This window comes from Anomaloglossus baeobatrachus, chromosome 5 (assembly GCF_048569485.1).
Source record: "Anomaloglossus baeobatrachus isolate aAnoBae1 chromosome 5, aAnoBae1.hap1, whole genome shotgun sequence".
In the NCBI taxonomy this organism is placed as follows: Eukaryota; Metazoa; Chordata; class Amphibia; order Anura; family Aromobatidae; genus Anomaloglossus; species Anomaloglossus baeobatrachus.
Window position 1 is genome coordinate 525,377,193 of NC_134357.1, and position 25,749 is coordinate 525,402,941.

Below are 25,749 nucleotides of genomic sequence, written 5' to 3' on the forward strand. Positions count from 1 at the left end.
TTTGTATTTTCCTACTCTTATTCCGGGAGCAATTACTCTTTTATTTTTCCGTTCACATTACCGTGTGAAGGATTGTGGTTTTTTTTTTATAATGTGCTACTTTTACAGTTATACTACTTACATAGCACATTTCATGTTGAATTTTTTTTCCTACTCAAATGATATCTCACCTCCCTTATCTCCATTAATGTTACATATGGGCTCATCTCCTTCCCATTCAGGTCCTTATAATATCGGATCCTCTCAGTGGAGATCTTCTATATAAGAGAATTCTCCTGATTGCCCCGTGAAGGATGGATAGAGACAGAGACAAGATGGCGGAGAGGATATTACACCTCACCCTAGAGATCCTCTTCCGGCTTACTGGAGAGGTGAGAGATTCTGATGACGTCACATTACATCATTATTATCTATTGGAATAACAGATGGACAGAACTGGAGAGGTGAGGACTCTGGAAATGTCTGTAGTGAGATTTATTAATGTGTCTCTCCATAACCAGGATTACACAGTAGTGAAGAAGACCTCTAGTGAGCGCTGTCAGGCCCCTGTGTCTGAGGGATGGGGAAGACCCCTGAGCCCAATCACGGGGCCTCCACCTCACACCCTGATACATGAGGACATCAATGACCAGAAGATCCTAGAACTCACCTACAAGATGATTGAGCTGCTGACTGGAGAGGTGACACTGCTGGGAATGCTGGGACATTATACAGTAACGCTATGAAGGGATCGGGGGTGACGGTATCATTGTATGTGTCAGGTTCCTATAAGGTGTCAGGACGTCACCATCTATTTCTCCATGGAGGAGTGGGAGTATTTAGAAGGACACAAAGATCTGTACAAGGACGTCATGATGGAGGTTCCCCAGCCCCTCACATCACCAGGTAATAAACAGGACTAAATACACACGGCCTATAATTATCTGTATGTAAGGAATGAATTCAGTCCCTGTATGTGTTTCCTCCAGTTCTATCCAGTGAGAGGACAACACCAGAGAGATGTCCCCGTCCTCTTCTCCCACAGGACTATAAACAAGAAGATCCCGATGTTCCTCAGGATGATCAGGTAGATGGAGAGAAGGTGTCATGAACTCTCCCTATGATGTGTAGACGGCTGTGAAGGTCTTGTGCTCAGTCTTGTTTTATCCTCCAGTATTATATGTGTTATACTTGTGTAATGAGAGCGGTGGAGATGGCAGGATTAGGAGAGATGAGAGCTTTGATTCCTTTTAAGGGTGCTTTATACGCTTCGACATCGCTAGCGATCTCGTTAGCGATGTGACACGCCAGATCGTAGATGCGATCTGCCGAGATCGCACATGTGATCGGCGCTATAAAAACGACCTATGTGCAATCTCGGTAGATCGCATCTGCAATCTGGCGTGTCACATCGCTAACGAGATCACTAGCGATGTCGCAGCGTGTAAAGCACCCTTTAGTTCTCGTTCACACTACTGTATTTTCATTGCTGTCCATAAAATAACACAACGTCTCGCCCTCAGACCATTGTTATTGGATGTGGCAGTGCAGATGGGGGATTTTTCTTTCTCACTGACTGAATCTGTGTGAGAATAATCCCAGCATCCTCTAGTGCCTTCCATAAATCGGAGGAGACTCGTCCATTCAGGTCTGTGTCTGCACAAACCATCAGATTCCCACCAGCTCCACCATACAGCAGACATTGTGTTACGGATACATTGCAGTTCTGTAATGGAGGAAGCTGTAAATGGTCTTGTAAATTATTAATAGCGGCTGTAAATACCGGATTGTATATGGATGACAAATAAGAAAAGACTTGTCCTAGTTTTCTGGAGGAAGCTGTGATGATTCTTTATCCGGCCGTGTGATCCCGGCATTAGAGGCCGTTACATCCCGGGAAGAGAGGATTTATCTAGAAAGTGTAAAATCTTTCCCTTCCCTGAATATTTCTGCCTCCGGTCACACCCCGTCTGCCGGTATAACGTGCTCCGCACCACAAAACTTACATCCAACTCATCAATTGTGGTGTTTTCTAAGTCACTTTTTTTTGTCTCCCCTTTATTATTTTTTTTGTTCCAAATTCTTCAAAATGATGCAAGAAAAACTATTCACACCCGGTGAACTTTTCCACTTTTATTCACATTACATTCACAAAAAATGGATTTTATTGGGGTTTTATGTGATACCAAGAAAAGTAGCAAACATTTGTGAAGTATCACGGAAATTATACATGAATTTCTAAATATGTTAAGAAATTTAACTCTCAAAATTGTGATGTGCATTAGTATTCAGCCCCTGAGTGAATACTTTGCAGGACCTCCTTTCACTGGAATTACTGGTGCCAGTCTCTTGGAGGATGTGTCTTCCAGCTTTACACATCTTTTTTTAAGTCAATGTTTTTATTAAAGTTTTACAAGTTACAACCAAATAAACATTGGAGGCTACCCAGCCTCTACTCCCTTCCCATCCCTCCCCTCCCCAACAAACATTAAACAAACAGACTTGTAGAAAGGAGAGATAATGTCAGATCTGCAGCTCCACACATTCCTAGACAAAAGTTCTTAAGTACCATTATTACGTTTATCAATTAATCCAATTAGACTTTTGTTTTTCTTTTGAGTTTTTGCTTTTTTTGGCATTGTACACAGTTAAATGTCATTTTTGATAGAGAATCTAACCTGTTCCCATGCTACTCTCTTCTCCCCAAACCTCCGTCATCATTATAGATAAGTTCTGCAGAAATTTCTCGACCTTTGCCCTTTGTTATCAATTTAGAGTAAGCCCAATCTAAACCTAATCAGTTCCCTCGAAGCCATCCCTGACCCGTCTATCCATCGTGCCCATATTTTTTCAAATTTGATGACGCCATTTCTTTTCCGGTATATACTTTTCTCCACATTTATCACCCAATTAACTTTTTTGACGTATTCAAATATTGTAGGACTGTGGTCCGAGATCCAGTGTTGAGCGATTAGTTTCCTGGCAATATATAATAGTCTAGATACGGCCACTTTGCCCTCCTCCTCCAAAGGTAAATCCTCCACGTATCCCAGAATACATACAAAGGGAGTTAAGCACGTCTCTATCGTATATACTCTATCGATTATCTCTGTCACCTCCCTCCAGTAATGTTCAATATGAGGACACGACCACATCATATGTAATAGATCTGCGGAACATATTTTGCATCGCGGGCAGAAGGGGTCAGTTCTAACTCCAATATCAAACAGGAATCTAGGAGTGCGATATACTTGGTGAATTATGTACAGGTGTGACAGTCTGTATGCCTTCCCCAATGATAGACTAGGAATTCTTTCTAAAATGTCTACTCATTGGTTGTCCTCAATAGGTCCTATAGCTCGTTCCCATTTTTCTTTTGCGTTTACTGGACAATTCCGGTGCACCAGATATAATAGATCCCAATATAAACGAGAGATCACTCCCGCTGAGCCTCTAGATGTTGCATGACTTTGTTCTGCTCCAATGATCTACCCGTAATAGAGATTTCTGTCTGATAGGCATGTCTCCGTTGCAAGTACTTATAAAACTCCGAATTCTGGATCCCAAACTCCGCTTGCAACTGAGGGAAGCCTCTGATTTGGCCCCCTCCACAATATGTGTGAATCTATTTATTCCTCTCAAAGCCCAGCTCCCAAACCCCTCTAAACGATGCAAGTTAGGTAACCATGGAGTTTTCCATATAGAGGTGTATTGTGAAATTTCCTGAATGTCTTGTAGTTTTTTAGTTTTATCCCAAAGTTTTTGGATTAGTAGTAGGGTTGGGCAACTATTAGCAGCAGCTCCGAAGCCTCCTGCCTCTAGAACCTCGTATAGACTAGTGGAGTGAAAATATTGTTGTAGAATCATATACTGTGCCCCCCCTCCAGGGTCCTCCCATCCCCTAATGTGCTGAAGCTACGCCGCCAGATAGTAAACCCATGGATTGGGTACCGCCAGACCTCCACTACTTTTATCCCTCTGCAGGGTCTGGAGCCTAATGCGCGGCATCTTTCCGCTCCAGATCAATTCCCGGAATAATGCATTTACCTTATGGAAAAATCTTTGTGGGATCCATTGTGGAGAGTTGTGTAGCTTGTATAATAGTTCGGGCATCCAGATCATTTTGATCAAGTTAGTGCGGCCAACTGCTGAGAAGGGCAGGCGAGACCAGACTTCCTTCTTATCCTTAAATTTCGACAGAATAGGGGTTGGGTTGAGATTCTCATCCTCAACACGAGTGGTGACTATTATCCCCAAATATTTAAACTGGGCAACAACCTGTAGGCCCGACTGTATGTAGTTAAGTGAGTTTGTGGTTCCATCCGCCGGAAGTAATACAGACTTTTCCCAGTTAATTGATAGACCTGAGTACTTCCCAAATTCTTGTATAACCCCCATTGCTCTTGGCAGTGATGATTTTGCATTGGCCAGAAAAAGGAGTGTGTCGTCTGCGTATAACGCTATTTTTTCCTCCTGACCACCCCTCCTGAACCCTGTTATGTCTGGATTGGATCTAACCATTGCCGCCATAGGCTTAACGGCCAGAGCAAATGGTAAGGGGGATAGCGGGCATCCCTGGCGGGTGCCGCTACCTAGGTGGAAAGGAGAAGTAAGGCATCCATTAACTTTAATCCTAGCAGTAGGGTTATTATATAGAAGTCTTACCCAGGAAATAAAGTCCCTCCCCAGTCCAAATCTGTCAAGTACTGCCCAGAGAAACTCCCACTCAATAGAGTCGAAAGCCTTAGCAGCGTCTAGGGAGCAAATTACTCTATCCCCTATGTTATCAACTGGCAATTGTAGGTTGAGGTGTAACCGTCGTATATTCACTGCCGTTGATCTGGAAGGCATGAACCCCGACTGGTCCGAATGGATTAGTGAAAGTATAACCTTATTAAGTCTGGAAGCTAGTACTTTACCTATTATTTTGATATCTGTAGGTAACAGAGAGATAGGTCTATAAGAGTCAGGGATGAGGGGATCCTTACCTGGTTTAGGTATGACAACTATCACTGCATCTCGCATTGACTGGGTCAAGGAGCCATTTTTGTCTGCTTGCTGGAAGGTCGACAGCAGCTGGGGGAGCAGGATGTCTCCAAACTTTTTGTAAATCTCTGTGGGGATCCCATCTGAACCCGGTGACTTATTATTGGGCATGGAGGACACTGCTAAATGCAACTCTTCCAGTGTGAGTGGACTGTTTAGGTATACCCGGTCCTCATCTGAAAGTGGGGGCAAGGGGATGTCTTTCAGGTAAGAAGCTATCTGTTAGCTATCATATTGCAGTTTAGTACTGTAAAGTTGTTCGTAGAATTCAGAGAAGGTAGCCAAAATTTGGTCAGGTTGATTGACTATGGTCCCGGTTTTGTCCCTTAGCGCCCCCACAAATGTCTTCCCCCTTTGTGCTTTAGCAATCACCGCTAATAAATGACCCGCTTTTTCGCCCTCTTCAAACAATCTCTGTTGTGAAAAAAGTCTTTTGTTAGTGGCCCGTTCTTTAATGTGAGAGTCATATGCTTCTTGTGCCTCCCTCCATTCCAGTAAGTCCCGTGTATCCCCTGAAAGAATATATTTCTGTTCTGTCGTCTGGACCCGTTCTTTAAGAAAAATTTCAAATTGTGCCGACTTAATTTTAGATCTACTGACCCCCTGTATCAGTGACCCCCTTAGATAGGCCTTCATGGCATCCCAAACAGCGTTAAGCGACATCTCCCCAGTACAGTTGTCCTGAAAATAGTATTCAAGGGCTAGTTCAACCGGGTCCACATCTATAATCTGTAGCCAAAAAGGATTAAAAGGACCACAAGCTCAAGATCAAGCCCAGGTAAAATATTAAGTCATGTCAACCATGGGGAATGGTCTGATAAACCTCTAGGAAGGTATTCTGTGTTTTCCACCTTTGGTAGTATACCCTCCGAGCCCAAGATCAGGTCTATTCTGGACAAAGTGTTGTGTGTTTTGGAATAGCACGAGAATTGCTTGATTCCAGGGTTTCTGATTCGCCACAGATCTGAAAGTGCCAGTTCAGCCACCGTGTCCCCAAATTTGGAGTTATGATAGTGTTCTAAGTGTGTACCTGCATTGTGTTTGTCCCAATATGGGTGAATGATATTGTTGAAATCCCCCGTGCACACCACCTGTACATTGGTGGTCTTGCTAATCATTTCTGCAATTTTGTTCATAACAGTATTATTATATGGAGGCGGTATATAAACTGTTATCAGAAGGAGCTCCTTGTTAAATATTTTACAGTGCACGCAAATGAATCTACCTTCCTGATCTACTGTGGATGAAATGATCTCAAATGGGATTGCTTTGTGGACTAAGATACTGACACCTCTGGAATAAGCTGTGTAGGTTGAGTGGAAACAATGGCCCACCCATGAGCGATTCATGTATGCTATTTTGTCGCCCTCAGCTTTACACATCTAGAGGTGACATTATTGTCCCTTCTACTTTATAAAACAGCTCTATCTCAGGTAAATTGGATGAAGACGTCTGTGAAGCAATTTTCAATTCTTATTCTTTTGCTTTTAAAAATATTCATTATTCAATAAAGACCAAATATGTGGAGTTTATGACTTATAGTTGTCCTGTGGACAAATTCTACCCCTGAGCTCTGGATCTATCCTGCTTTGCCTCCGACCATAGGCCTCTTGGCTGCTTCCCTATAATTACTGCTCTTTTTGCTTGGAATGTCAGTTTAAGTGGACGACCATGTCTTTGTCGTTTTGCAGTTGTGCTATATCTGACAACTAAGCATCTGGAGATTTGTGAGAGGGGTGAACTGTTCTTAATTAGGGCAGACCCTTTGTTTCTTTGATTGCCAAATCAAGAGATGTTAGCCATTGTTTAATGTCAGAGTGACCGGAGCCCTATTGCCTGTTAAATATGGATTGCGTCAGCCTCTTTGACTACGTCAATTAGAGGAATATTATGCAGTCAAATTGAACTGAACCAATGAGAGAACAGCCATCTCCCACCAATCCTGTAAGATACAATACTCTGAAATGAGAACTGAGTGATATAAAAAGAGCTTTGCTCCTGTTTCCACATTCATTTTGCAGGACTTCAGCCTAAAATACACATTTTTAGCTAGAAGATCATAGATCTGCTACACTGCTCAATGCTGAGCCCACAATTGTGCCTGGAGAACCCAGGTTAGGACAATTCAGTAAAGTCTGTGTTTTGCTGTGTTCTCCAGGCTGCTCTACACTGGTTATTCACAGGCGCGGTCCCACTACTGATCTGCACGGCAGTTTTGACCTGCTCCGTTTCCGACCTGGGCCGATTCACCCCTACTTAAGACAACCTGGTAGCTCTGAGCTCCCCCAAAGTCACCATATTGACACCGAACTTAGTGTGGACACTCAATCTACATAGCACACGGTAGCCCAGAACTCCCGGACTCAAGCAATCCACCAGACTCAGCCTCCCAGGAAGCTGGGATCACAGGTGCGCGCCACTACACCCAGCTGGGTGTAGATTGAGTGTCCACAGTAAGTTCGGTGTCAATATGGTGACTTTGGGGGAGCTCAGAGCTACCAGGTTGTCTTAAGTAGGGGTGAATCGGCCCAGGTCGGAAACGGAGCAGGTCAAAACTGCAGTGCAGATCAGTAGTGGGACCGCGCCTGTGAATAACCAGTGTAGAGCAGCCTGGAGAACACAGCAAAACACAGACTTTAAGCTCGGTATAGTGGCGCGCACCTGTGATCCCAGCTTCCTGGGAGGCTGAGGCTGGTGGATTGCTTGAGTCCGGGAGTTCTGGGCTACCGTGTGCTATGTAGATTGAGTGTCCACACTAAGGGGTGCTTCACACATAGCGAGATCGCTACCGAAATCGCTGCTACGGCACGGTTTTGGTGACGCAACAGTGACCTCATTAGCGATCTCGCTGTGTGTGACACTGAGCAGCGATCTGGCCCCTGCTGCGAGATCGCTGCTCGTTACACACAGCCCTGGTTCGTTTTCTTCAAAGGCGCTCTCCCGCTGTGACACACAGATCGCTGTGTGTGACAGCGAGAGAGCGACGAAATGAAGCGAGCAGGGAGCAGGAGCCGGCATCTGGCAGCTGCGGTAAGCTGTAACCAGGGTAAACATCGGGTAACCAAGGTGGTTACCCGATATTTACCTTAGTTACCAGCCTCCGCAGCTCTCACGCTGCCTGTGCTGCCGGCTCCGGCTCTCTGCACATGTAGCTGCAGTACACATCGGGTTAATTAACCCGATGTGTACTGTAGCTAGGAGAGCAAGGAGTCAGCGCTAAGCAGTGTGCGCGGCTCCCTGCTCCCGCGGTTATGATCGCTGCTTCGGCTGCTGTGTTTGACAGCTAAACAGCGATCATAACAGCGACTTACAAGGTCGCTGTTACGTCACAGAAAATGGTGACGTAACAGCGACCTCGCTGTCGCTTAGTGTGAACCAGCCCTAAGTTCGGTGTCAATATAGGACAATTCAGTAGCCTGGCTTCATATCTTGCTGTGCTAAGTTATCTTTCTAAGCTTGCCGCTATCTCCTCTCAGCGGGTGCTCATCAAAAGCGAGGTGCTGCTGGCTGGGATAGTTGGCCCAGGAAGCCCCGAAGTCACAAAGATTCTAATCCCTCGCGAGCCAACAGATGGGAGAGACTCTGTCGCTTGTACCATCTTGGGATCTTCCTGGAAATGTACAATATGATTTTTCCTGTTGATGAACCAGTAACGTCCTACCAAGCTGTGGATCCCTCACCCTGTGTTGTCTGAGTAGTGTTCTGCCCACAAGGAAAGAGTAAAGGCGTTCAGTGGGATGATCCCTGGTCCGAGCAGTCTTTCTGAAGACAGCTAGGCCAGCAGACGACCGTAGCCACTGACCCTCTTGTCTCCACACTATACTCCTGCTATTTTTTGATGATGGATTGAATAGTGCTTAGTGAGATGTTCAGAGCTTTGGCTATTTTTTTTTTTTTTTAAAACTGAACCCTTCTTTACTCTTCTCCACAACTTTATACCTGACCTGTCTGATGGGTTCCTTGGTTTACAAGATGCTGTTTGATCCCTAATGTTCTGAAATAAAACTCGTGAAATCTTCACAAAACAGCTGTAGTTATACTGAGAATAAATGATACAGGTGACTGAATTTACTAATTATGTGACTTCTGGAGGCAATTAGTCACTCAGGGGCATCATACTACAAGGGACTGAATACAAATGCACGTCACAATATTCAAATTTATAGTTTTAAATATTTAGAAAATCATCTATCATTTCCTTTACACTTCACAAATGCTTGTTACTTAATGCTGGTATATCACATAAAATCACAATAAAATGCATTTACATTTGTGGGTATGACATTAAAATAAGCGGAAACTTTCTGGGGGTGTGAATACCTTTACAAGGGGCAAAATTCCTTCATGACTTTAAAAATATCAGACTAGTCCCCTGGATCAATGTCCCATCACAAAATCTAGTCCTGACAACCTGCGATAATAAACTTTTCATGGAAGGCATCCAAGCCCACCTTGAATTTTTGTAGTCTATCAACATTTATCACATCATGTGTCGGAGAGTTCCATATTCTCACTGCTCTTACAGTAAAGAATCCCCATCTGTGATTATGATTGATTCTTTTGTCATCATTGCAGGCCTCAGTTGTAAAAAGCTCATTAGAAATATCTCAGTAATGCCCCTAATATACTTATACATTGTAATAAAATCGCCCCGTATCCTTTGTGTTTCCAAAATGAATAACCCCAGGCTTGCTAACCTGTCCTCCTATTGCAGACCTTCCATTCCTTTAATGTTCGCTCTTCTCTGCACCCGCTCTAGTTCAGTTATGTCCTCCTCATTCACTGGAGCCCGAAATTGTGCAGAATATTGTAAGTGTGGCCGCACTAGTGACTTGTATAGAGGCAAAACTGTTCTTATATAGAGCATCTGTGCCTCGTTCACTACATCCTATTATGTTATGTGCCTTGGCAGCAGTTTCCTGGAACTGGTTGTTTTTCTCGTCCACCCACACACCCAAATTTTTTTCAGTACCAATTTTCCACAGTAACTATAAAAAAAATTGCAGTTTAAGAATCAGCCAAAAAAATCAGGAAATCTAAAACCCCACAAACAAAACAAAAACCCAACAGGTGAAAACCTATGAATACTTATAAATTAGTCACATGCCATACATGTGGAAGAAAAGCCACTTCTCAATATTATTGGTTCAAGAATCTTCATTTTGGTTCCCATACCCCAAACTATGAATTGTCTTCTCCTTCATGCCATACATGTTAGCGTTATTTCTGCAGCCAGTGATCGGATATAAAGTCTCCAGTAATTATGTTACTATACAGGATTCTTTATGATGTCACATCGTCATCTTCTCCCCATTCAGGTCTCTACAAAATCGGATCCTCTCAGTGGAGCTCTTCTATATAAGAGTATTCTCCTGATTGATCCATCAAGGATGGAAATGGACAGGGACAAGATGGCGGAGAGGATATTACACCTCACCCTAGAGATCCTCTTCCGGCTTACTGGAGAGGTGAGAGATTCTGATGACGTCACATTACATCATTCTTATCTATGGGAATAACAGATGGACAGAACTGGAGAGGTGAGGACTCTGGAAATGTCTGGAGTGAGATTTATTACTGTGTCTCTCCATAACCAGGATTACACAGTAGTGAAGAAGACCTCTTGTGAGCACTGTCAGGCCCCTGTGTCTGAGGGATGGGGAAGACCCCTGAGCCCAATCACGGGGCCTCCACCTCACCCCCCGATACATGAGGACATCAATGACCAGAAGATCCTAGAACTCACCTACAAGATGATTGAGCTGCTGACTGGAGAGGTGACACTGCTGGGAATGCTGGGACATTATACAGTAACGCTATGAAGGGATCGGGGGGTGACGGTATCATTGTATGTGTCAGGTTCCTATAAGGTGTCAGGATGTCACTATCTATTTCTCCATGGAGGAGTGGGAGTATTTAGAAGGACACAAAGATCTGTACAAGGACGTCATGATGGCGGTTCCCCAGCCCCTCACATCACCAGGTAATAGACAGGACTAAATACACACGGCCTATAATTATCTGTATGTAAGAAATGAATTCAGTCCCTGTATGTGTCTCCTCCAGGTCTATCCAGTGAGAGGATAACACCAGAGAGATGTCCCCGTCCTCTTCTCCCACAGGACTGTAAACAAGAAGATCCCGATGTTCCTCAGGATCATCAGGTAGATGGAGAGAAGGTGCCATGAAATCTCCCTATGATGTGTAGACGGCTGTGAAGGGCTTGTGCTCAGTCTTGTTTTATCCTCCAGTATTATATGTGTTATACTTGTGTAATGAGAACGGTGGAGATGGCAGGATTAGAGCTGATCATAGATGGGACTTCTTCATCTGTCTGTGTCTTTTACAATATTTGTTTCAGGGGGAAGATCTGACCCATATTAATACTACAGAGACATATGTGAGGGGTGATGAGCGGAGTAAAGAGGAGATTCCTACAGATGACCGCCCATGTAAGTAGTGACCACTAAATGCAGAGAAGTCACAGATTCTTCTCAGTCCCCGGCTGTGGCTGCTTTATCAGGGTTGTAGTCCGGCCATATCAAATTGTCACCATTCTGCTGCTAGACCACCACATTCTCCTCTACCCCAAGCTGTCCCCATTATTTTGGGCATTGGACGCCCTTCTGTTGGAGTGAGATCTGTATCAGCCAGATCTTACAGGTAGGATCCACTCTATCCCCTGAAATTAAAAGATGTTAACCCTTAGCTGCCCAGATCTCTAATCTGTAAAGCCAAATGACAGCGTACGTAGAATGTGCAGACAATTCAGAAAATCATGGGAAGAAAAATCTAATCTGTATGGTGGACCCCTAAGAGAAAGCGGAGGGTAATGATGCTGGTGACTTCCTAGAATCTTGGAATCTTATTGCTGAATCTTCCTTCTTTCCCTTCTGCTGAATGTGCTGATCGGGTCGTTAGAAAGGTCCAGTCTTTCTTGCTAAACTTCCCTTTTATGACGAGACACCATTCCATGAGCAGTGTAATTCCTACTTTTCGGGCAATCGCAATACATGTGAAATAGATCTGCAGCCTCTGAGTTACACATGGGACATAAAGAAAATGTAATATTTCCAATCTGTTATTACTGCTGAGACTCTATGATGACGAGAGGAGGGAGTAGCTAGAGGCAGAGGGAGGAACTTGAGGTTGAGGGAGAAGCTGGAAACAGGGAGGAGGGAGAGGGAGGAGCTAGAGGCAGAGCCCATCCCTCTTGTATCTACATAGTATCTCATCAGAATGATAGAGGCACCCCCGGTGAACTCAGCCAATGACTGCAAAACTTTGACTCCAAATGGTCTTTGTTCTGTGTTGAGGAAATAAATGTTATAATACACACTATAAGGAAAATGTATCTACCGTCCGGATCAACTCGCAACTCCAAAATCTGGTGGGGAAGGGATTTGTGGAAAGCAATAGAAACACCCTTCGGTTTATTATTTGGGTTAGTAGAAAGGGAACAGGCATTGTAGTATCTATTTGAATACTTGAACTAAAGAGCCCTTAAAGTATGTTTCCTGAAGCATAGCTATTGAGACCCTTTGTATGTAGATAATATATCTGACTCCTTTTCAAAGAACTATTTACAATAGAAGATGTAAATGTCACAATTAGAGAAAGGGAGGGAGAACGACTAAGGCTAAGTTCACACTTCCGTTGTTTTGCATCAGTCACATGCGTTGCTTGACGCATGTGACTGATGCGTTGTACAACGGATGACAACGGATGACAAAGAATTTAATTGTTGGACTCTGTTGTGTGCTGGGGGCGGAGTTCGGGGTGCTGGAGTTCGGAGGGCGGAGTTCGGGAGCGGAGCTGAGGACGTCAGTGCCGCGGTCTGCATGGCTGGAGACAGGTGAGTGAGAGTGTGTGTGTGTGTGTGTGTGTGTATACATGCGGAGCGCGAGGGGGCGGAGCCGAGCGGGGCCGTGGAGCTGAGGACTTCGGTGCCGCGGGGACTGCAGGGCTGGGGACAAGTGAGCGTGAGTGTGTGTGTGTGAGTGTGTACACATGCAGAGTGCGGGAGGGGGCGGAGCCGAGTGGTGAAGTGTCGGCCTCCTTGCACACTGTATCCAGGCTAAATATCGGGTATAAGCAAAGCACTTTTTGCTTGGTTACCCGATATTTATCTTGGATACCAGCTTAGCGCTGGCTCCCTGCACCCGTAACCACTGTAAATATCGGGTAACTAACCAAAGCGCATTGCTTGGTTACCCGATGTTTATCCTGGTTACGGGGGCAGGGAGCCAGAGAGAGCATGCGCAGCAAAATCCTACGGATCGCGCTGCTCAAAAAACGTTACAGGCTGCGTTGCTCCCGCCCGGCGGTCAGTTAAAAAACGACTGACCGCGACGCAGCGGATGCAACGCAGCATCATCAGTCGCAATACGTCACTAATAGAAGTCTATGGGAAAAAACAGGATTCCTGCAAAATATTTTGCAGGATACCGTAATTCCTCAAGGCTACGGATTGTGACTGATGCAAAACAACGGAAGTGTGAACTTAGCCTAAGATAGGATATAGACGAGACGAACCTGGGGAGAAATGCGAAACTGGAAGAGACAACTTCCATAGGCCACACTAAACTATTACCTCCTAGTAGGAGAAAAGTGGACCTTATCAACAGGTCCCAAAATCTAAGTGGGGTTGAGGAAGCCAAGACAGGGATAATCTCCACAAGAGACCCGTATTACTCAAATATCCAAAACATGTATAGTATACCCACCAATATAGAAAGAATAAAGGTGAAAGAGAGAAAGCAGAAAAAAAGATAATAGAAGTCGGAAAAGGAAGTGACAATGATAGATTAGGTGTAAAAAAAAAAATAAAAAAATATTTCCTGATACAATTTCTCAAACCAAACTCCTGGCCACCATTTAAAGGCATCAATAATGACCAAATTGTAAATCTAGTGATGGTAATAAGTACAGATCAGTCATCCTGGAGAAGACCTCATGTCTTAAGAGGCCCATCACTGAGGGATAAGTGTTGCGATTTTGGTGACAGCTCTGTCTCACAATTAGCATGTGGATCAAAGAAGGTAGAGTATGAAGTGCAGGCCATTCTGGCAGATGGATCTGAGGCAAGTTGAAGGTAGATAAGTTGGTCGGAAGGTCCCCCAAATTCTTGAATTCTGTGGAGCGGCTATCTTTTTTTGCAAAAAATTGAAATGAGAAAACCTCCAGTGGTAGGAGATCCCTTGGGTCTCGAAGAAACTGAGTGAGTGATCATTAGGCTTTACGAAGTTATAGTGTGCTCCTGGCCAGATCTGGAAGGATAGCCATGCCTCAGTCTTCCAGTTGTGTATTCTATTTAGATCTTGCAGCTTGTGAAAGAATTTACTTCTCCTTGTAATAATGAATGCAGGATACAACATCACGTGGTCTTCAGGCCACGGTGGACTTGGGACCAATATCTCTGTGAAGTATATCCATTTCCATACGCGAGTCCTCTTTCTTCCCAAGTAAATCATAGGATAAAGTATTAATGTTTTTCTCCTACATATGGCAAGAGATTCCTTCAGACAGGCAACAAATAGAGAGATGGTTTAGTCGGTAATGGTTCTCTATATCATCTATATATGTTAGAATGTCTGAGATCTGAGATGTATGTTCAGACATAAGATATTGGTTCTCTATTGTTAAATGTAAAGACGTTGTGTCAGACTCTAAAGCCTGCTTTACACCTTTCAATTCTGCATACGATATCATATGCGATGAGACACGCCCCCATCGTCTGTGCGACACGTTCAATTTGTTGACCGTGTCGCACAAACGATTAATTGCTGTCACACGTACTTACCCTTCCATACGACCTCGATATGGGCGGCGAACATCCACTTCCTGGAGTGGGAGGAACGTTCGGCGTCACAGCGACGTCATACGGCAGCCGGCCAATAGAAGCGGAGGGGCGGAGATGAGCGGGACGTAAACATCCCGCCCACCTCCTTCCTTCCCCATTGCCGGCGAGAGACGCTGGACGCAGGTAAGATCTGTTCATCGTTCCCGGGGTGTCAAAAAATGCGATGTGTGCTACCTCGGGAACATTGAACAACCCGATGTGCAATTTTTAGGAAATGAACGACGCGTATGCGATGAACGGTTTTACGTTCAATCACAGTCGCACGTAGCTGTCACACGCTACAACACCACTAACGATGCCGGATGTGCGTCACCTACGACGTGACCCTGCCGACACATCGTTAGATATGTTGTAGCGTGTAAAGCCTGCTTTAGTCATACACTCTGATGCCTATTGAGTCTCCTCTAGTCTATTAAAGGGAACCTGTCACCTAGAATATGTGTTCTGACCTATCAGCAGATGCATGTGTGCCCTAATTACACCTCCCTACCCATCCCTGTGCTGTAAAATTGTATAATATGAAAGTAATAAAAAACGTTTTATTACCTTCATATTTCGAATGTAAATAGCAGGGAATGTGGTCACAGGGGCAGCGCCTTGCCCTATGGACGTCTCCATACTTTCCGTGGTATCACGCCCCTGTGGGCGTGATACCATGGAGTGACGTCCCCGTCGCTCATTCTATCCTGCGCGCATTGCAGCAGGCTTCTTTTCCGGGTGTTCAATATTCTAGGTGACAGGTTCCCTTTAAACATGGTCTCCAGGTCCTGCTTTGTGGGGATAGAGCACAGATGTTCTTTCCAATCCCACTTGTCTCCTTCAAAGAGGATTGTGATTAACTACACAAGAACATGACACCTCCGCCATGATAAATTGCTAAGCTGTGCGTGGTTGATGGCTCTAAAATACAGTTACTCACATCTATAGGATCATCATGAATTCTATTTTGTTTCCGATCCTAAGGAATTCAGATTACTGCACAATCGCTCCTGAAATGGGGAGCACTAATACTTCCTCTACTTTTCTGGCCAAAACTCATAGTAGCGCCAATGGTCCATCGTAAATGAGTACAACTCTGATTTACTGGACTAGGTTAACGTTCTCTCTAAATGTCTAATGTCTTCAAGAAACTCATCTGACAGAAGATTTTGGCCCCTACAATAGTTTGGATTGCCGAGAGCCCCCGAGCCACATACTGTAATTACTCCAGAAGTGTCACCTGTAGTTACTAAATCACTGACGGTGAAGGCTGTCGGGGTGGAGGGCGATCATTTCAGTAGATGAGTTATTGTCTATAGTCACAGTGTTTCTCTATAGTAGTTAGTAGCAAAGCCGCTCTTATTTCATGGCTTTCCACTGCAGCCAGTTTTCTGCTCCTATCCAGGCCCCATTTCTCCAATCTGACATGTCACTTTACATGATAACACCTTTGTAAGGCCCGTTTCACACGTCAGTGAAAAACACTGATGTTCTTCACTGACGTGAAAAACACGCACATGTCCCTCCGTGTTCCTTGATTCACGGCACACGTGTGTTGTCCATGTGCAATCCGTGATCCGTGATTGCATATGGACATTACTCACCTGCCTTCACTACTGCTGTCCATGGTGCTGAACTCCTCGGCTCTGCAGTGTCCGCCCACCGCTCTCAGCAGCTACTTCCTGGTCGGCTATTCCTGGTCTCATGAATATTCATGAGCCAGGCAGGAGCTGCCGAGAGCGGAGGCTGCAGAGCGAATCGCAGGCAAGGTAAGTTGAAAATATTTAATATGTCAGTGATTTTTTGTTACGTGTTCCACGGATCACACACGGATCACACCATAGTGTGGTCTGTGGGTTATCAGTGATGCCAGAAAACAACTGACTTGTCTCCATGCAGAAACACGGCCACGGGTGTACGCTGCACGGAGACATGTTCAGTGAAAAATCACTGATGTGTGATCAGACCCATTGATTATAATGGGTCTGCGTATGTCAGTGATTCTGGTACGTATAAGGCCCGTTTCACACATCAGTGAAAAACACAGACGTTTTTCACTGGCGTGTAAAACACGCACATGTCCCTGCGTGTGCCGACAATCACGGCACACGTGGGTTGTCTAAGTGCAATCCGGGCTCCGTTCTCCGTTCTCCGTGGCCCGTGATTGCACTTAGAGATTCACTCACCTGCGCCCGCTCCCGCTGTCCGTGGTGCTGAATCCTCCCGCGACGTAGCATCCGGCCGGCGGTGATCCCTGCAGGAGCTGCTTCCGGGTCGGCTGTGTCGCGCATAATAAATATGCGCGACAGTAATCAGCCGGCACAGAAGAGCAGGGAGAACGGGCTTCAGAGGACATCGCTGGACGCCGGGTGAGTTAAAATGTTTATTATTTTAAATGCACGTTTTTTTCTGGCACGTGTTTCACGGACCACACCACTGCGTGGTCCGTGGAACATCAGTGATGCCAGAAAAAAATGGACTTGTCTCCGTGCAGCAATCACGCACACGCGGGTACGCTGCACGGAGACACGTGCAGTGACAAATCACTGACGTGTGAGCAGACCCATTCATTAGAATGGGTCTGCGTATGTCAGTGATTCTGGTACGTTTAAAAAAAAGCACAAACGTACCAGAATCACTGACATGTGAAAGGGGCCTAAATAAAAGCACATACGTACCAGAATCACTGACGTGTGAAGGGGGCCTAATGCTGAGTCTGATCCCAGTGTCTGAGATTTTTTTTTTGTTACACATTGTACTGTATTTTTCGCTTTATAAGACGCACCTGATTATAAGACGCACCCCCAAATTTGGTGAAGGAAAAGAGAATTTTTTTTTTTAATGTTAAATGGGGTCCATCTTATAATGCCAGTGTCTCTCTAACAAATCATATAGGGTAAATGTCCCTCATAGCCCCCCATCCTAAAATTAGCCCCCCTTAATCTGGATATGGCCCCCTCATATTGAATATAGCCCACGTTCCCCTGTGCTGCCCATGGCCCCTATAGATCGCACAAGTCCCCCTGTGTTAGATATCGCCCCCATAGTGCTGCCCTTGGCCCCTATATAGATCGCACAAGTCCCCCTGTGTTAGATATCGCCCCCATAGTGCTGCCCATTGCCCCTATATAGATCGCACAAGTCCCCCTGTGTTAGATATCGCCCCCATAGTGCTGCCCTTGGCCCCTATATAGATCGCACAAGTCCCCCTGTGTTAAATATCGCCCCCAGGCTGCTGCCCATAGTAAAATAAAACACTCTTTCCATACCTCCTCCAGCACTGAGCTCCCTCCTGTCTCCCTCCGTGCTTCTCTTCCTTACTTCCTGGTTCTCAGCCGGTCATGTGATCGGCACAGCAGACTGAGATCTTTGCGTGCCTGATCACAGTGGAAGCAGGGACACCGGGGAGAAACGCTGGAGGGGGTAAGTAAAGCTTTTTTATTTTAGAATGAGTAGCAGCACGGGGGCCATATCTAACACAGGGGGGGCATGTGCGATCACAGGGGGGCGCAGAGACATATAATATGCACCGCTCCCTCAGCCCGTCACTGCGGTGCGATTTCAGCACCACCGGAGATGGACAGCGGCCGTGCATATTATATCAGCGGGAGCAGCGTTCACCTGCCCCCAGCAGCGCCCCCACCTCCCCTGGACCCTGCAGTGTATATTTATATATATATATATATATATATATATATATATATATATATATATATATATATAGTAGACTGTAAGCCCTCGCGGGCAGGGTCCTCTCTCCTCCTGTACCAGTCTGTTATGTACTGTTAATGATTGTTGTACGTATACCCTTTCACTTGTAAAGCACCATGGAATAAATGGCGCTATAATAATAAAAATAATAATATATATATATATTTATATATATATATATATATACACCCCCCCCCGTATATTCGGCTTATAAGACGCACCCCCTACTTTTCCCCAAAATTTGGGGGAAGAAAAGTGCGTCTTATAAAGCGAAAAATACGGTAAGTTCTTATTTGTAATTTAAGATTGATTTGTTCACAAAATCGTAGAAGGAAGAGCGGCACTCACCGAAAATAAAATGCAGTGTCCTTTATTTCATGTAGACATGAAACCAAGCTGGGTGCTATGTTTTGGGCAGTATAATGGCATATTTGTAATTTTCCCTCTAAAACATCCACTCTGCTAATTTCCAGAGACTGCCTCTGGAGTCAAAAATAGTAATTTAGGCTAAAGCAGAATACGTATAGTCAGTAAATAGCATTTACCGTATTCTGCTTTAGCCTAAATTACTATTTTTGGTTTCCAGGAAACACACCGTAAATGTTTGTGGGTTCTTCCTTGTGGCAATGCCAAACATGGATAGTAACAGTCTTTGGGCCACTGCAACGCTGAGAAGAATTGAGGACATTTGGTTTTGGGATTTTTTTTTTATTGAATTATGGAGCCATATTGCTTTTCAAGAGTTTTTCAGCTAGAACTAATGTGGAAACCCTCCATTTTTCCACTGACCGAATAAAAGGTTTTTGGTATAATTTTGGCCAGAAAACATTGTTTGGTGGATTATTATTCAAATATTTGGGATGCAAAATGAGCAAAGAGGGTTGAACATCATGGTCTACTGGTTCCTGCTCTGAGGTCTACTGTTAGATTATGAAAATTTTTTGTTTCGGTAAATATTCTAATTATAGATTGCTACATAACTTACAATTTCTTTAGCTATTTCATAAATCGTATACTTTCATTTCTATATATATTATTAAAAATTATTTTTATTCTTGGCAGATGACTGTACCAGGAGATCAGAGGCACAAATGACATCTTCAGTTTTTAAATCAAATCACCTTGTTATCACACAAGATGTAACTGAAGTGAATGCCATTGCTCCAGATATAGCATCATCTCTTCAAAGCAAAGATATATCCTCTCATTCTTTTGAACAGGTCCTAAATTCTGATTTATCACAGACTATTAAGAAAAATAAAAGTCACAAAACAAGCATTCAAAATAAAAATGCTCTTACAGTAAAGACATCATCTTCTACTTTAGAATCTGAAAAAATACTTAAAAAAATTCACACAGGGGAGAAAAGATTTTCTTCAGAGTCTTTTAGTTACCAGAGAACTCACATGGGGGAGAAGCCATTTTCATGTTCAGAATGTGGGAAATGTTTTGCATATAAATCTCATTTTGTTAGACATCAGAATACTCACACAGGGGAGAAGCCATTTTCATGTCCAGAATGTGGGAAATGTTTTATACAAAAATCACTTCTTGTTATACATCAGAGAACTCACACAGGGGAGAAGCCTTTTTCATGTTCAGAATGTGGGAAATGTTTTGCACATAAACAACATTTTGTTGCACATCAGAGAACTCACACAGGGGATAAGTCATTTTCATGTTCAGAATGTGGGAAATATTTTACACAGAAATCAATTCTTGTTGCACATCAGAGAACTCACACAGGGGAGAAGCCATTTTCATGTTCAGAATGTGGGAAATGTTATGCACGGAAAGCACATCTTATTATACACCATAGAACTCACACAGGGCAGAAGCCTTTTTCATGTTTAGAATGTGGGAAATATTTTACACAGAAATCAATTCTTGTTACACATCAGATAACTCACACACAGGAGAAGCCATATTCCTGTTCTGAATGTGGGAAATGTTTTATCCAAAAATCACATCTTGTTGGACACCAGAGAACTCACACAGGGGAAAAGCCATTTTCATGTTTAGAATGTGGGAAATGTTATGCATGGAAATCAGATCTTGTTGCACATCAAAGAACTCACACAAGAGAGAAGCCATATTCCTGTTCTGAATGTGGGAAATGTTTTATCCAAAAATCACATCTTGATGGACACCAGAGAACTCACACAGAGAAGTCTTTTTCATGATAGAATGTGGGAAATATTTTACATTAATAATAAGGGACCATGTAGAAGTCGCACATACGCCGAAACGCGTAGTCTGAGACTACTACCCTATCCGACATACCATTTTTTTGCTCCATGTGTGGATCTATTTTTAATGGAATTATCTAATAAAATTTGCTTTGCAAGAATATTTTAAGAAAATAATCTGTCTTGGAATTTGTTCCCTGGAGTTTTTTGGTTATATATTTCTATATTACATTAAAAATGCAATCTTTTTGAATATCCCATAAATCACACGGGTGGAAGCTATTATCATACCTAGAAGTTTTAGAAATGTTTTACTTTAAAATTATAATTTGTTGAGCATTAAGAAAAATTCACACAGGGAGATGCAATATACAGGTTATCTCAATAACTTAGAATATCATCAAAAAGTTAATTTATTTCAGTAAATCGATACAAAAATTGAAACATTTATATAGAGTCATTACAAACACGGTGATATATTTCAATTGCGTATTTCTGTTAATGTTGCTGATTATGGCTTACAGCCAATGAAACCACAAAAGTCATTCTCTCAGAAAATTAGAACAATTATCCCAAAATACCTGCAAAGGCTTCCTAAGCATTCAAAATGATTCCTTAATCTGGTTCAGTAGGGAAATCATGGGTAAGACTACTGACTTGACAGATGTCCGGAAGCCAGTCATTGACACACTCCATAAGGAGGGTAAGGCATAAAAGGTCATTGCTACTGAAGCTGGCTGTTCACAGAGTGCTGTATCCAAGCATATTAATGGATAGTTTAGTGATAGTAAAAATTGTAGTAGAAAAAGGTGCACAAGCAACCGAGATAACTGCAGCCATGATAGGATTGTTAAGGAAAGGCCATTCAAAAATTTGGGTGAGATTCACAAGGAGTGGACTGCTGCTAGAGTCAGCGCCACCACACATAGACGTACCCAGGACATGGGCTACAACTGCAGATTCCTTGTGTCAAGCCACTCATGACTATGGCTGATCGAATCCGCCAAAATTCGGAATCAGCGGATCCCTGCCGAATTGAAAAAAAATTCAGATCCGCTCCAGATTCTGGTTCCCAAATAAGTCTATGGGGACCAGAATCCTGAAATTAAAACAGATGGTGGAAGGGATAGGGGGGCAGGAGCGAGCGCGATATACTCACCCGAGTCTATGTCATGGCAGCAAACTCCTTCTGGGTCACACTTTTCCCTTCCGGAGCCGACAATTCAATATTCATTTTTTTGCCCGCCCACTGGCGCGTGTAATTGGTTGCAGTTAGTTGCACCCCCATAACGAGTGTCAACATGTCAGCTGACTGCAACCAATCACAGGCGGCAGGACAGCCGGTGGGCGGGGAAAGCAGTGCAAGTTCAAAAAGAAGGAGCCAGCACGATTTCTATACTGTATTTGTTGATAAATTAGAGATTTTTGGCAAAAAATTGCAATATCTTGAGCCACCCCGCCAATGTCACGGCAAATCCCATGGGGCAGTCCTACACTAAATATTGTATTTTATTTGGGGTGCCATATGGCCTCACACATCAAATGCAGAACTGCTTGAGGCAGCACTTACCTGGTGCTTTTCATTCCCGTACCTGTGACTGAGTCACAGCTGTGGGCGGGACAGGCCCAGGCAAGTGCTGGTAAGATTAAAAGGCCTGTGGACAGGGCCGGTGGCTGTGTGTGAACAGTCACCAATAGCTAAACCAGTTTACAGATAGAACAACCAAAAAAGGGATCACGGCCTGGTGGAGGCTAACCACCTGCCAAAAAAATTCAAAAAGAAGGAGCCAGCACGATTTCTATACTGTATTTGTTGATAAATTAGAGATTTTTTGCAAAACATTGCAATATTTGTTGTGCTGGCTCCTTCTCTTTAAAGCAGTGCAAGTGTTTGCCGGTCAGTATGGTGAACGTGCATGTGTTTCACAAACACATGCAAGTTCCCGTCAAAAGTGTGTGGCTGTCCCAGTGATGTGCTGTCAAACTCGTACAAGTCTGACATGACATCAGCCGGCACAGTCTGCCGCGCTCTGAACATGAGTGTGCATGTACCTAGAAACACATGCACTCTCCTGTCAGAAGTGTGCGAGGCTGTGCTGCGATGTCAGACTTGCGGGAGTCCCTCACAAGTGTGACTCCGGCCTAAAAGAAACCGCATGGGGCTTTTTTTTTTAATTATTTAAATAAATAAAAAAAACAGACGTGCGGTCCCCCCCAATTTTGATACCCAGCTATGATAAAGCCGGATGGGGCCTGGTATTGTCAGCCCATATCCGCCCGGTATTGCCGCATCTATTAGATGTGACAATCCCGGTGCAATACTGGCTCTTTCCGAATGCCCTGATGCGGTGGCAATCGGGGTAATGAGAAGTTAATAACAGCGCACAGCTGCTACTAAACCCTAGGTTAGTGATGGCACAGGCATTTGAGATTCCTACATTACTAATCTATAAGCGACAGTAAATAAACACAGACAGAGAAAAATCATTTATTTGGAATAAAATACAAAACACACACCCTCCTTCACCACTTTATTAACCCCAACACCTTGCAGCTTCGGCGTAATCCACACGAGGTCCCACGACGCTTCAGCTCTGCTACATAGCCAGCAGCTATAGAGCATGACCGCTGGCTGTGTAGCCAATGACAGCCGCGATGACTGCACGGCAGGCAGATACTTTCACAGGCTGGGGGCGCGGTCTGCCTGCAACCAATCACAGACGAGAGGACGGCCGGTGGGCGGGGAAAACACGGAAAGCTGGGTGTATAGATGCACAGTACAGGAAGTGAATGCGCGACCCGGAAGTAGTGTGCCGCCATGACACAGAGTCTTGGTAAGTATGAAACGCTGTTTTTTTCTGTTTTTCTTTATTTTTCAATTATTTTCTCTAGTTCCGGATTGTGCACCCGGAATTCTGGACCCGGCACCCAGAAATCTTTGAACTCGCGCGGATCCGGAGTTTTACAATCTGGATCTGATCAGTCCTACTCATGACCAATAGACAATGCCAGAAGTGTCTTACCTGGGCCAAGGAGAAAAAGAGCTGGACTGTTGCTCAGTGGTCCAAGGTGTTGTTTTCAGATGAAAGTAAATTTTGCATTTCATTTGGAAATCAAGGTCCCAGAGTCTGGAGGAAGAGTGGAGAGGCCACAAGCCAAGCTTTTTAAAGCCTAGTGTGAGTTTACACAATCAGTGATGGTTTGGGGAGCCATGTCATCTTCTGGTGTAGGTCCACTGTGTTTTATCAAGACCAAAGTCAGTGCAACTGTCTACCAGGAAATTTTAGAGCACTTCATGTTTCCCTCTGCCGACAAGCTTTTTGGAGATGGAAATTTAATTTTCCAGCAGGACTTGGCATCTGTCCACACTGCCAAAAGTACCAATACCTGGCTTACTAACCACAGTATCACTGTGCTTGATTGGCCATTGTTTCAGGACATCGCAAAACCAGGGATTGGAGAAGCAGGAAGCTCATCTGCATATTTCCAGTGCATTCTGGGAAGAGGAGAAGAGTCGCCTTAAGCTAATCGATTGCTGACTTTCCACCCATCATACACTGCATCAAGCAATATGGAAGAGAAGAAAATCTACATGGTCACCTGCAACACATGCCACATGTTTACGGATCTGCCGCACCAAGAATCCAACTTCACATGTCAAAAATGCAAACTTGTTGCCCTTTTAGAGGAAAAGGTGCAGGGACTGGAAGAAAGAATAGCAACGCTACAGCTAATTAAAGAACATGAAGACTTCTTGGATGAAGCAGAAGCAACAATTCAGGATACGGAAAGTGAAAAAAGCTTCAGAACACATACAGAGGCTGAAAAGTGGACATGTGACCAAAAGAAGCCAGCGGATCAAGTGGTCGACACCACCCACACAGCTTAGCAACCAATATGAAGCCCTCATGCAGGAGAAAGAAAATGGCACAGCTCAGGATGATACTGTCTCTACAAGAGAAGACACACTATCAACAAAAGAAGTTAATTTGTCAACAAAAGCAGAAAGAAAAGACACTCAAAGACACTCAGGAGCAACAAGCAGTGCATCCAGAAAGAAAAGAAGAGTGGTTGTTATGGGCGACTCACTACTAAGAGGCACGGAGGCAACTATCTGCAGGCCGGACATAACCGCAAGAGAAGTATGCTGCCTCCCAGGAGCAAAAATCAAGGATGTGTCCAACAGGATACCAACTATCCTCGGATCCAAGGATGACTACCCATTCCTATTGACACACGTAGGCACAAACGACACGGCAAGAAATGACCTACCTACTATTTGCGAAGACTTTGAAATTCTGGGGAAGAAAATAAAGGAACGGAACGTACAGGTTGTTTTTTCATCAATCCTCCCAGTCGATGGTCATGGCATCAGAAGATGGAATAAGATACTGGAGGTGAACAACTAGCTACGACGGTGGTGCAGGCAGCAAGGATTTGGATTCTTGGACCACGGAGTGAATTACCTCTACGATGGACTTCTCGCAAGAGACGGGATACACCTCACAAAACCTGGGAAACACACGTTCGCCAGAAGGCTTGCCACACTCATCAGGAGGGCTTTAAACTAGAAGAAGAGGGGATGGGAGAAAAAACAGCAGACAAGAACATGCAGCAGAAGGACAAACTAATCAAGGATACTAGATGCCGTAAAGAGACAGGGTACTCAGAAGGAAGCTAATAAAAGGGGAGCAAAACTTCTTTCCTGCATGCTGACCAATGCAAGAAGCCTGACCAATAAGATGGAAGACCTGGAGCTGGTAATGTATGAGGAAAAATACGACATAGTAGGAATAACTGAGACATGGTTAGATGACACTTATGACTAGGCGGCTAACCTGCAAAGATATGAATTGTTTAGGAGGGATCGTAAAAATAGGAAAGGGGTTGGAGTCTGTCTATATATAATGTCCAGTTTAAAGCCCAGACTAAGAGAAGATATACAAGAGGGGAATGAAGAGGTGGAGTCTCTATGGGTGGAGA

General features: G+C 44.1%; 1 protein-coding gene across 1 annotated transcript in view; it reads left to right on the top strand.

The window, feature by feature from the left end:
- Positions 1-298: 298 nt before the first annotated feature.
- LOC142312097 (uncharacterized) overlaps positions 299-25,749 on the top strand; it is a 66,213-nt gene continuing 40,762 nt past the window's right edge. Inside the window, 10 exon segments of the mRNA XM_075350976.1 lie at positions 299-371; positions 501-680; positions 762-885; positions 969-1,066; positions 10,344-10,493; positions 10,623-10,802; positions 10,885-11,008; positions 11,092-11,189; positions 11,387-11,477; positions 19,640-20,766. Of these exon segments, the coding sequence (XP_075207091.1) occupies positions 315-371; positions 501-680; positions 762-885; positions 969-1,066; positions 10,344-10,493; positions 10,623-10,802; positions 10,885-11,008; positions 11,092-11,189; positions 11,387-11,477; positions 19,640-20,766 (2,229 nt within the window). The 5' untranslated portion in view covers positions 299-314.